Raw genomic sequence first — 12666 nt, 5'->3', positions numbered from 1 at the left:
TTTTTCTGTAGCTTCTTCTTTATGTAAACGTCATCTTGCCAAAGCCCCCACACCCTCTCTCCCAGTGGACAGTAGGGCACTGGAAGAGCCTGCAGCTACGGGTGCCAGGAGAAGAGCCATCTCATTCTTCCATCACGTCTGCCCTTCTCTCCTTCCCTTTTTGTTTTTCACCTGTGCGTCTGAGGGTGCACTGTGCTGTGTGTCTCTGTGCGGGATCTGTCTGCTCCCAGCGTGTCTCCGACAGAATTGAGGCTTCCAAAAATGACAGAGGTAACGGCTGGAGGAGGGAGCTTGGCCATGATGTGACATACTGCACCGGGTTAGTTTTGTGGGTTTTCTTTTCTCCCCCCTCCCATTTTCTTTCCTTTTGCCATAATACACACGTGTTGCTGATGACAAATAGAATGACAGACTGTGAATGAGGGTGAGTGTGTAGAGCTGGAGTATTTCATTTCTGCATCTAAAGAACACGTCTGGCTGCTTTGGACACCACAGCTTCATCACAAGTACGTCCTGTGCTCCTCCGACACGTGCTGAAAATAAGTCCTTAGACCTGGATGACTTCTTGTTTTCAGTCCGCAGCCGCACGAGGCGAGGATGGCTGTCGCACACCATGTGCTGATGGAGCCTGTTCTGGGCAGCCAAGGCCTTACTATTTTCTGGCTGATCTGCCTGCATATGAGCAAAGTAGGTATCTCTTCTTGTACAACTGAGCTGCACGGACTTGTACTTCGCTTGAGGGCTTCATTTTGTTTTCATGAAGCCTAATTAGTGATAATTTTTTTTTACCAATCCTGAACATGGGATAGCTGTTCAACTTTCTAACTTGTTTACTTTGGAAGTGAATTCAGTCAAAAAGCTTGAGAAGTGCCAAAGGATTGTTTGAAGGTAAAAACAAAGCTCGTAAACTTGGTGTGTAGTGACCTCTAGCTGGGTTGGGGTGGATGGAAGGGGACAGCCTGATGATCCTCTCTGGATATTTTTTCATGTGGGGTGATGCACTTTTTTTTTTTTTTTCTTTAACCGAATACTAGTGATTTATTCTTCTCATCTGTGACCCTTAATCAAGGAATTCACCTCCTTTAACCTGCCGTGGAAAAGATGCTATTAAATCATCCAGGGTTTGCCTCCTCAATCTGTGTGCGAAGCGCAAGCTGCCACGGGTCTCTGCTGAAACCTGCTGGGTTTTTTTAAAGAAGCACAATATTTTTCAGCACTCTTCAGTGACAAGGGTTAGACACTCCTGCCAGCCTGGTGGTATTTTTCTAAAGTGGCAGAAGAACTGTTTATCCTGGAAAACCTTTGCAGCCAACTAAGTGACTTTATAGATACAATCGGGAAGATTATTAAATACTGGCCTTGCGCATATGCTGTAATGATTTACCTGGTATGTAAATGGCATTGCTGACCATTGCTCAAGTTGAAGGGATAGGGATATTAGCACAAATGTAGCTTAGGACAGATTTTGCATTGATACTGACAACGGGGCCTGCCCCACTCCTTAGCCTTCAGCACTCTCAGGTGAGGGTCTGCACTCCAGCCACTGGTGCTTACCAGGAGAGCCAGATCTAGAAAACATTTCACATCCAGCCTTTGGAGGATGAAACAGAGTCCCTACCGCCGCACAGGCTGAGGCCTTGAGGGTGTTGTTGGATTAAACCTTGCCTGTGTCAAGTCCTTCCTTACTCTGCAGGTGCTTTGCTAACTGGGAGCAGGTTGCAGGAGGGAAGCCTTCTTGTTTTGACAGGACTTAGGCAGCAGCTCTGCATGCACCGGGCCAGCCATACCTAGCAAAAAGTGACGGGCCGAGCCACACGTTATCTGAAGTGAATCAGTAACCCTGCAGCCAAGGGCTGCTGCGGGACTGGGGCTGCTGGTCCTTGAGCCACCCCTGTGCCTCATCCAGGGCGACTCATCTCTGGCCTGGGGTTCTCTGCGCATGAAGGCGGTTGCTGTTTACTGAGAAAATGTCTTGCCCATTAAAACACCCCATTTACAAGTGCTGTGTCTCTCTTTTTTCAGTGTTGGCACCTAGGCCAGTCTGCAGTGTCAGGGACCACCCAGGGGCCTTGTCGTGGCTTGTCTTTGCAACCCCCTCCATGGTGGTAGCCTCCAGCTTGCCAAAATACCTGTTGGTTACTTGCCCAGAGGCCACCCCACCTGTGGGACGGCCCCTGCAGCACCCTGGGCAGTGAGACCCTCCCCAGTGCCCCTGTTTTGGGGAGGGAATCCTCTTCTTATGTTTCTCATGTTCCTTGGACTTTTTTTTTTTGCCTTCATTTAAAAATTGTGGTGTGGGTTTATCTGGTGGTAGGCGTCTAGCCTATAAAATCCCACCACTGTGCTATAGCCTCTCATGAAATAGTCACTTACGTATTTAGTTCATGGTCTTGGATGGGCACAGAGCTATTCTGCTGGGCTCTGCCTTGTGTCAGCTCACCCATGTTGGGATGATGACAGTGGTTTGGGACCCAGGGTTGGTCATGGGTGGCTGGGCATCATTTACTGCAAGTAAGAAGAAAAAAATTAGGTGGTGGTGTGTTGTTTGGGGTTTTTTTTCCTGTACTTAAAGAGAGGAATCTTAGCCATGTAGCTGTGCCTTGTGACTCTGAAATCTTGTGTGTCAGTAGGAAGTCATGACCAAATTTGCAGGCTGGCAACACTGAAGGAGTATCCCGATGGATTCCCGTCTGCCGGGTCAGCCCTGGGCTTTGCCAGGAGCTCTGCAGACCTTGACTTTTAGGGCACTTGTGCCCTTTGCAAGTGCAGGGCTGTACTGGAGGAGGTGGTTTCTCAGCAGCTGGAGGGGCTCAGGGCTGGGTGACCCACCAGTAGTGCTCCTCTGTCAAGAAGGTTCGAAGAAGGGCAAAACCCTTTTGCTGGTTGACTTCTAAATCCAGATAGAAATTTTTTTTAAAAGCTTTATATAAAAAGAAGCAGGTAAGTGCAAACCAAATGCCAACACTTACATGACCTGACCTGCCTTTATTTTGCAGCTGTAGAGTTTTGCTGTGCTGGTGCCTTGAGTCCTGCATGCACCTCTGGACTTCATGTCTCCAGAAGGACGTAGTGGAGTTAGAGAAGGGCACTAATGACAAAATGGGATGGAGCAGCAGCCTGCCAGGTGAGACTGCAAAGGCTTGGAGGCCTCAGTTTGGAGAGAGAAAGGCTGAGATGAGAGGGAGGATCAGCCCTGCTGTGAGCTTGGAGGTTGCAGCAGGTGTCCTCTAGAGGTCCCTTGCAGCCTAAATTTATTTAGCCTGATTCTGTGTTACAAAGTCCGCTAAGTTATGATGATGGTGGTGGGTGCTGACCTGCTAGTTACCCCGCTGTCTGACTAGAACCAGAGAGCACGTAGCTAAAAGGAAATCAGCTCAAAACAGAGTAACATTCTTACAGAGCAGGCAGTACCCTTCTGGAACTTGTTGCCCCAGGTTGTTGTGGCGGATGGTATCTGCAGAAGGTTTTGGGGTTTGGGCTTTTTTGGTTCGTTGGTTTTGTTCTCTATTTTTAAAGGTAAATTCATGGGGAACAGAGGCACAAGGAACTTTAAGAGGGGGGAGCGGGATGAAACATCTGACATCCAGCAGTCTGGTGGTGGTGGATGCTGGGGCAGAGGGAGGGGAACGGAAGGCATGTGTGGGCGCTGCAGGCGGTGTTTGCAGCGAGATGTGTGTCGGACAGGGCTGAGCTGCAGGAGCGCTGCCAAGGCTTCCCCGCACCTCTGTGCTGGGCGGAGGGGCTGGTGCTGTGCCTTTGGCTTGCTCCTCCATGGCACACAGCTCTTGGGGGAAGAGGTGTCAGCGTGGGGAGGTAATTGCAGTGTGAAACCTGTTGTTGGACAGCCCAGAGGGGTTATTTGTCACTTGGTGTCATCAGATGCCCCCAGCAGAGCTGGGAAAGCCGCTTCATCCACAGGAGTAAGCTAGTTTAAAATCGTTCGTGGGCTTAACCCTCCTGTTGCTGCTGGGGAGTAAAAGAGCTTTAAGGAGCTCCCAAAGTGCAGAGCTAGGAGCAGCTTCCAGGTTGGAGGTGCCCCATGGCAGCAGCCGGCGGGGCGCAGTGCCATGTGGCTGCGGGCTGGGTGGCAGCGTGCCTGCCAGAGGGGACTGAGGTATCCACCTACCAGCTGCTTGAGGAACGAGCATCTCCCCCACGCTCACTATCTGCAGGTCTTGTGTAAGAGAGAAATACTTTATGAATGATCCCCCCGGGCTAACTGGGAGGAAGGAGGTGAATCGGTATCTCTGAGGCAGTGTTGTGGAGAAAATTGCAGAGAGGTTACTGCTATCAGGTCTTCAAAGCAAACCCCTGTGAGATGTTGAGGGAAGATGGGGTGTTGCAGAGAGTAACAGCTGCGCGGCACATAAAGGTGAGCTGGGAGTATTGCTAGGCGGCTTTGAAACAAGTAGCAGTGCTCTGCCGAAACACAGCTGCCACGCGCCCGGGTGCTCCCTGGGGTTTGGGGCACTGTGCTGAGCAGCGGCGTGCATGGGTTTGTGCATGGAATGGGTTTATCCCGTTGCCCCAGAGGGAGGTGAGGCAGCACTGAACTGAGCCTGCAGTTTACAACTGGTTTCCCTGCAGCTGGCCGTTCACCTGACCCCTGTGCTCAGCGGCACTCCTGCCATTGCTGCTCTGGGCCTCTGCTACACCAGGCGGACCCAGTGCTCGCCATCTTCGCTAGGTCCGCAGCATGAAGCATCGGGGTGCTGTGAAGCTTGGGGGAAGGCCACATGAATATGAGAAGTCACGGGCATCAGGGGATATTCTCCTCTGCGTAACAGGCAGCCCTGGCAGTGCTCCAGGATGGTCCTGTGTTTTGACAGCGGGAACAACATACAAGTCAGCCCGCTAGCGGAGTGGCGAGGCAATGGGTGAGGGCTGCATTCGGGCTGTGTCATTGCCTGGTGGTTGGTTGGTTGTTTTTTGTTTGTGGGGAGGAAATGTGAGAAGTGGGAAATGTATTTTCTCTCTGGCAATGCAGGTTGTTTCCAAATCAGCTGGACCTTGCTGTGTGGGGGAGCTGGTCGTGCTGGGATGTGGCTCATTTTGAAAGGCAAGCCTGTCTTTGAACATCGCCTTTTTAGCTGCAAAACACTGCAAATCTGTCCACCAGTGCAGCCAGCAATGCAGACCTGCATTCCATGGGCTCCTTGCTGGCCCTAGCTGGCCTGGGACATGGGTGCTTGCTGCACCAGCAGCAGGAGGAGATCTGCAGAGCTGAAGAGCACCTTGTGACATTGCTGCAGTCCCCTGTGGAGGCTTGTGTGCCAGCCCTGGCCTCCGAGACCCAGGGTGGCTGGTCCCTAAAGCACAGCTCAGCCAGCCAGGTCAGCACCAGGACAGGAGGGCTAAGCTGGCGCTCCGAGTCCGGTTATGTTTTGCCCCTGGCTCACGGCAGAGCTCAGGGCCTGCACCTGGGGCACGAGTGGTTTTGCAGGTGAATCCTCTGTACCCCACTGCATCTGTACGCCTCGATGGTGCCGCCGGGCTCTCGGGTGTATCAAGGTACCACAGGCACAACCGGGCATTCTCTCAGTGGATGCGTTCCATACATGCTGGTGGGTTGAAAGGGTGCGTTGAAATCTAGTGTGCTCACAGGAAAAGCAGAGAGGAAGGAAAGAGATGACCTCAGGCGGTGCATTCCCAGTGGCAGAGAGGGAGTTTTCCTTTTGCATCCAGAAGAGCAAAAGGCAACAGGATGCTGCTGGGCAGCGCAGCTAGGAACTGGCCCACAAGTGTCCTAGTGCCTGCACGAAGACAGCCGGGCAGCGGCCTCAGCCAGGCCCTGCAGGGGGGCATCTGCCCAACTGGGGACAGGCTTTGCCTGTCCCAGCCTTGTTTGCATTGGAGCTGCCTGTAGCCAGGCGAAAGACAAGCAGCATGGACTTGTGCATAGCGCCAACAAGATAAAAAGGTGCCTCCTTCTGCGATCTGCTCCGGGGCTGGGGGAGTGCTTGGGTGCTGGGGGCTCCGGGGTGTGAGGGCTGCCTTGGCAGCAGGGGAGGTTTTGAGCCCTGCCTTTTCAGGCGGGTGCCTCAGGTGCACTCCGGGTTGGTGCAGCGCAGGGGGGCTGGGAAGGTTCCTGGGCCCTGACCCTTTCCAGCGTGGTGCTTAATACCTGCAGAGCCAGAAGTAACGCTGCCTTTAGCGAGTGCAGTTCTGAGGGCAGCTGGTGGTACCGTAAAAGTAATTTTGTGACTCTCAAAAGCTGCTTCTTGCTAGAGGCATCTCCCTGCCCCTTTGCTGCAAACAACAAAGTTGTTGCTTTTCCTCAAAGCAACAACAAAAAGGTTTCTTGCCTGCAAACGTGGCACACCTGGGGCCCAGCGCAGCTCAGCAGCCTCCGTCACTGCAGGGCTCCGCTACCAGGGCTGTGCGAGCTGGGGATGCGCCTGGTGTGGGGACAGCCAGGACCTGCTCTTGTCCTGTTGTTTTTTGCGGGAGAAGAAAATGGTGAGAAGGAAAACTCTGTTGCCTTCTCACAAAGCGCCTCACAACCACGGCTGCAGCACATCTGGTAGAGCAGAACTGCTCCGGCAGCACCCAAATCTCTTTCCTGACGCCCAGCTTCCCCCCCTTCTGTTCCAGCCGGGGTCCCGCCAGCTGGCACACCAAACACCTTCCTTTCTCCAGCCCGGCACCAACTCCTCTCCTTCTGCGCGTCTGCAGATGGCTTTGGGCCGGGATCCTCCCGCGTGCCTGTGTGCTGCCGCTGCTGCAGCCGAATGGGGAGCGCATCCCTGAAACTGGGAGGGAAGGAGCGTGGGGCGGGGAGAAGCCAGCGGAAGGTGAGGCTTAGATTTATTGCCGTGGGATGACAACGCCGTGGCACTTCGGGCCCATCTTCTTCCCTGAAAAACTCTCTCCACAGCGGTGTACGGTGCAGGCTGGCACCGCTGGAAGAGGCCTGGCTCACTTCTGACTGCGGGTGCAGCTGGAGCGCTGAGCAACTGCTCCCTTCAAGCTGGATCACTTGAACCGCCGCTCACACGCAGCAAGCGCGCACAGGCTCCCCTCTGTGCAGAAACCGCGGGTGCCTGGCTCAGTGTGAAAACGGCCTGGCTCTGATCTTTCTCATGCTAATGTTGTTTTATCTAGTGTTGGAAATCAGGGCAGTTATTTTTATTTCGAGCTGTTGTGCTGTGTAATTTAACAGAAAAAGGTGTTCGCCTTGTAGTGGGTTTGGAGCAGTGGGCGTCAGGATGACGGAGCTCCTGCGGCGAAGGGGTGTTCTGCTGGGGGTGCGGTAGGTGAAGCCCCAAACCTGCGCAGCACCCTGGCTGAAGAAAAGCGAGCAACGGGAGAAGAGAGAAGGTCAGGGACTGGTTATACCATAAGGAGGACAGAAAGGGCTGGAAGGGGAAAAGGAAGGTGCACACCCCGCCGAGAAATATGTCTGTGGGATGAGATCCCCAGGACACGGGCAGGAAGAGAGCTGAAACCCCGAGAAGTGTCTGTCACAGTGGACTCCGCGCAACAAAACCAATGGCACCTCAGGAGATGTAAGGCAGGAGGGGCCGGCTCCTCCTGAAATTCAAAGCCAGCCGGGAAAAAGGTGAGATTACAGAGCAGAATCAATTCCATAGCCTACGAGTTTACAGAGAAGAGCAGAAAGGAATTCTGTGCTAACCTTTTCATTACCAGACGTGCCTTTCAGTGGAAGGGGTGTCAGGCAAGCAGGCACCCACAGCCAGCCTGAGCTCAGGAAACACGACTCCAACGAGGCGTTCCATTCCGAATAGCAGAAAGGAGATGGCTGCAAGATGGGTGAGCTGGATGCACCAAGCGGCCTCTGCTCAGCTGGGAAGAGGAACAGCCTTGGGACCGAGGAAGGAGTGAGAAGCACCGGAGTTGAGGCTAGAGCTGGAACCGCTGCAGAGGCGGTGATGAGTTTGTGTTGTGCAGCTCTCCTGGCACCCCGGCTGCCCAGCGCCCCTCAAGTCGCTTTGCCACAGCTCTGGCACGGAGCAGCTCCCTTGCGGCCTCCAAGTAAAACCGATCCTGGACGGGGGTGAAAAGCACAACACCAGACTCGGAATCCAGGACAACTTTCTTTATTGCTACCAGAAGGCTTTCATCAGTACAATGGCTCCAAGTACGATACCTTCCTCAGGGCTGTGGAGAGAGCTTACAATTGGAACGGGTCATTCTGAGAAAACAGAGGTGTACATTTAAGAGACAAGTTTTCAAAGGTTTTACGCTTGGTTAGAGGTTACATGAACACAAAACTTCCGGGTTAGGGTATTTTGGTTTTGTGGCTGATAATTACACACCTTTCAAACCTCAGGCGTACGTAGCTGCCCCAGCACCTCACCGAGCAGTGTGGGTCACATGCTAAGCGTAGAAACATATGGGGAAAAAAACAGACTCTGCACTATTTAAGGTTTACACTTGATGTAGAGTCAAGCAGTGGTGAAAATCCACACTGAGTGCAAACAAGAAAAAAATACCATTTTTGTTGAAGTGATACAAAATCCATTAGCTGTTTGCTGTGTTAGAAAACACAAACTGTTTCAACCTGGAGAAGTCTCTGTGCAAGGTACAGAGAGCAGCGGCCGGCTGCCCGAGTGTTCTAGAGTACTTTCACATTCCTGTGGCTATTACTTAAGTGTGGAGCAGCTTGCAAGCATTGGTTTTTGGTTTTTTTCCTGACTAACCTTTTATTTAAATCCAGTTTTTAAACATTATCACATTTAAACACCAAAGTGCTAACAAAACAAAAAAGGTCTTTTTCTTTAGAAAGGAAAAAGAAAGCTGTCATGAAGGTCAGGTAGTACAGAACATCATGCACAAGACTTGCTGAGAATTAAAAAAGGAGCAAGCAGAAAGAGAGCAAGGAGCAGATGGAGATCGGATCAGAGAGGTGGTAGTTGGCTGGGAAACCTGGAACAACTCTGCACGACTGATGTGAGCTCTTGGACATGGAGGATGGGTTACAATACACAGGAGCAGAAAAACAGTGGGACTGACAACACTAGAAAGAAACAATTTTTTGCTACTTTTTTTGTTTGGTTTTTGGGTCTTTTTTTAGATTTTTATACTTTTTTGTGTTTTTAAGTGCTTAAATAGTGGAACTATAATTAGCCGCACAAGAAAAAAATTCAAAAAAGGGTTGGGATTTTTTTTTTCTGTTTTTTGGCTCCCTTCAGTTCAGCCTGAGAAGGTATGGCCCCTTCTTCCCCCACTGAGAACACAGGGTGCCAGGTTCTGCACGGTTTCTAGAGTAGCTGTGGTGGAGCAGGTGGTGTGCGCCCACAGCTACATAACAGAGACTGGCTGTAAAGGTGGACAAGGGGAAACGTTGCCCTCCTGCCTCGAGACATCAGCGCCACAAACAGAGCCCATGTTTTCAAGAGCCACTACCTCTGGAGCAATGTCTTCGTTGTAGAGACGCTTGATACCATCGTAGAAGTCATCCACTTCCATCTCTTCCACTTTACGCTTGGCAGAGGCTTGCTTGCAACCGCTGGGAGCTGGCAGACGCTGGTAGAGCGCAGCTGTACCTGTGACTGGCACTTCTGGCCTGCCGTTGTCCTTGGAGAAACCTGGCCCTGGGACAGAGGAGGGCTGGCATTTGAACGCTCCTCTGTTACAGGTCACCAGGGTATGCTGGAGGGGACTGTAGACATATACAGAATTGGGCAGCAGAGAAGACTGCAGAGTGGAAAGGTGATGTGCCACAAGCTCCCGGCAGTGGATCAGCTGCGAGCTATCCATCTGGAGGGGGAAGACAAGCAAAGATACCGGCATTACGGGATCACTGCCAAGGAGAGGAGAGGCCGTCAGCCAGGGCAGGGCAAAGGCTCTGAGCACACCGCCACCCAGGCCCCTCACTTCTCAATGACATGCTGGATGCAGGAGAAAGTAAGCGATAAAGGACCAAAAAGACCCCCAGCACGATGACTTGGTAAGATGCGGACCCCTGCTCCTTCTTACGCCTCATGGGAATAGCGAAGAGGGGAAACCTTTCGGATATTAGAAGGTTTCACTGCGTATTTTCAGCAGCTGGAGTGTTTGTCTTTGCAGTACTTGTCAGGACCACCCCATGCACTTAGCGTGAATGGCTGAGCGGCTAACCAGGACTTTCTCCCCAGTGTGGTGTTTTCTCCGCAGTGCAGAGTGCCTGCATACACCAGGACACTCAGCTCCTCCCTTTGTCACCTACTGCATGCAGTCACCATCAAAACTTCGCAGAACTGTCCCAAACAAACCCTCGCTTCAGGCTGAAGCACCGCCATCCTTGCAAAAGCGTAACTGCAGGCAGAGAGCAGCAGCTGGGGATCGGAAAGCCCCGGCTGGCTTGGCTTGGCTTGGCTCGGCTCACTGGAGTATGGAGCAAGACACAGCCTCCTGCGGCGCCCAGGCCCTCCCCGCTGCCATGTGCGGTACCAGCACCCCCTCACCTGTGCCTTCTGGAGCAGCTCGATGATGAGAGCCAGCCAGTCGGGGAGCAGCTTCTCCAGCTCCAGGCTGACGATGGCCAGCGCCAGCATGGAGCCCTTGAACTGCAGCAGCTGGTAACAGGCCATGCAGTGCAGCAGCTGCTTGGTGAGCGCCGCCACGTGCTGAGAGGGACTCAGCTTGGGCAGGATGGTCAGTAGCTGAGGCCTGTTGGACACCGCAACTGCGTGGAACTGGGGGGGGAAACAAGCACGTGAGGCAGCTGGCGTCGCTGACAGGCAACCCCACAGGCAAAGCCAGGTCAGACTTCAAGAATGGCATGCGACACGTCTCTGATGCACAAGGATTCTCCAGCTTAACAGTCTATTTCTGCACCGTGGGGGAAAAAAAACAAGGCGTTGAACCTGCCAGCAGCTTGGTGCCACCTTTCTGGCAGGACCTGGCATCGTACACATCGTCTGCCTGGGGAACGAGGCTTCCCGGGGCTCTGCAAAAGCCTACCCCCTTCCACCCTTCTCTCTCGGCAACACAGGTCTGGCAGTTGGTGTCCTAGACAAAAACCCCTTTTCAAGCAAGCAGAGGATGAAATTCAAGAGAACCTCAGGACACTTTCCGTCCCTTTGCCTTACCCATGAATCTGGTTCTCTGGCCATGCCCTTCTGCAGCAGGCACAGAGCATACCCATCGCCCAGCATCAGCGCTTTCTCCATGGCTGTACTTAACTGCTTTTGTGCTGCCTGGCATTTAGCTCTGAGCAAACGCACTAGCAATTAAGATTATGAGGCAATGTTTCTCAGGAGTGGTGAGTCTTAGTGTGTAGTTTAACATGCCTCAAAACAGGCCAGATGGTCAGATGGCACGCCCACGTTTTGGAAATTGCACCCCAAGTGTCACAAGTCTCCTGAAATTCTTTGGCAACGCTTTTTCTTTCAGAAACTACTTGTACAGAGGAATTACAAACACATCCTGAGGTCTTTGCTCCCCTACAGGTACAGTTTTTGTCTAGGTACCTCGATACATTATGTACACCGACAGACACCAGAAAGAACACAAGCAGCCCTTTACTTACAATATGAAGGAAATCCAGTGGCGTTGCCATGTGAAGATCCCAGTTCAGTTTATCCAGGATAATCTTCTCCATTCGGCGAATTTCAGCTGGAGAACAACCACAAAAGCTATCCCGAGCCAACACCTTCAGTACTGGAATCCTCTGCAAAAGCCAACACAAAAAAGAAATGAGAGAACCAGTCATTATAGAAATCACACAAAACGCTTCGTTCCTGTCCTGGCAAGCGTCAGCCACCATGTGCAAGCAAAGGCAGGACTGGGAGAGCTGTGTTCACACAATGCTAAGGTGGTAAGAACAAAAAAATTACCTCATCTTCCTCAATGGTCTTTGCAGCAAGGAAGAAGCAGCTGATTGCAATACAGTTCAAGTACTTTGGACGGGCCTACAGTACAGAAAAGCAGAGAAGTCTCTGTGTGAATGTGATGCAAAAATTACGCTCAATCCTTTCTGGTTGGACATCCTGAGCCCCAGGGTCTCGGCTGCCCAGGCACTGCGTTCCGGATCGACAGGCTGACCTCCTACGCCACAGCAGTGGCAAGCCGTGCCAAGCAAAACTCCACACTCCGTGATGTAAGGCAGAGCAGCAACCTGCCAGCCCTGCGATCGTAACTGGCTCCCACTGATGTGCAGCGCTGGAGTGGAAAGAGCTCGGGTTTAGGCACCGCAGTAGAAACAGGAAGGAGAGAATCAGAAGGGCCAGACTGTCACCTGGCAAAAAAAAATAAATATTGCCACTCCATCTGCTTCAGCAGAGCTCTGCTGCTAGTGCTGCTGGGGGTCAGACACAGAATAGGCAGGAAAAAGAAGGTAATTTATGAAACACTGTCCTTGCCAAGGGATGTGTAAAACACCCGTGAAAACCACTACTCATGTAATTTCACATTGCAGTTCTCAAAACTGCGGCGCGGGGATTGTCAGAGGAGAGGTGGTCCCTTCCAGTGAGTTGTTTTAGGCAGAGTAAGTGAAATTTGGAGGGGAAAGGGTGATTTTTCACGTGCATCAAAACCTCCTTTTTCTGCGGCTCGGCTGGGGGCAGAGGGGGGCCGCAGGCTGCGTGGCTGTAAGCATGCGGGCAGTCCCTGCGATGGACCAGGCTGCGCGCATAACTGAGTATGGCACAGCGGCTGGAGTTTTCACTCTGCAGCCATCTTTGTCAATGTGACTGTCTGACTTGGCTTCCAGCACCCGCA

General features: G+C 52.3%; 2 protein-coding genes across 5 annotated transcripts in view; one reads left to right on the top strand and one right to left on the bottom strand.

Moving 5' to 3' along the window:
* SEPTIN11 (septin 11) overlaps positions 1 to 8779 on the top strand; it is a 68940-nt gene extending 60161 nt beyond the window's left edge. The window contains exons 10-11 of one of the 2 annotated variants that reach the window (XM_080408922.1): positions 2997 to 3124; positions 4988 to 8779. In XM_080408922.1, the coding sequence (XP_080265048.1) occupies positions 2997 to 3124; positions 4988 to 5169 (310 nt within the window). In that variant the 3' untranslated portion in view covers positions 5170 to 8779. Of the gene's footprint in view, positions 1 to 11; positions 2971 to 2996; positions 3125 to 4987 lie in introns of those variants that run through there. The other variant, XM_080408921.1, reaches the window with a different exon arrangement.
* Positions 8045 to 12666, bottom strand: part of CCNI (cyclin I) — a 35626-nt gene continuing 31004 nt past the window's right edge. For all 3 annotated transcript variants that reach the window (XM_080409234.1, XM_080409232.1, XM_080409233.1), the window contains 4 exons: positions 11784 to 11858; positions 11477 to 11617; positions 10410 to 10640; positions 8045 to 9723 (listed from right to left, as the gene is read on the bottom strand). In XM_080409234.1, coding sequence (XP_080265360.1) covers positions 9265 to 9723; positions 10410 to 10640; positions 11477 to 11617; positions 11784 to 11858 — 906 coding nt within the window. In that variant the 3' untranslated portion in view covers positions 8045 to 9264. The remainder of the gene's footprint in view (positions 9724 to 10409; positions 10641 to 11476; positions 11618 to 11783; positions 11859 to 12666) is intronic.

The sequence above is a fragment of the Falco punctatus genome, assembly GCF_963210335.1.
Source record: "Falco punctatus genome assembly, chromosome: 1".
NCBI classification, from domain to species: Eukaryota; Metazoa; Chordata; class Aves; order Falconiformes; family Falconidae; genus Falco; species Falco punctatus.
Note: the sequence above shows the minus strand (reverse complement) of the source record. Positions and strands in the feature narration are given on the sequence as shown.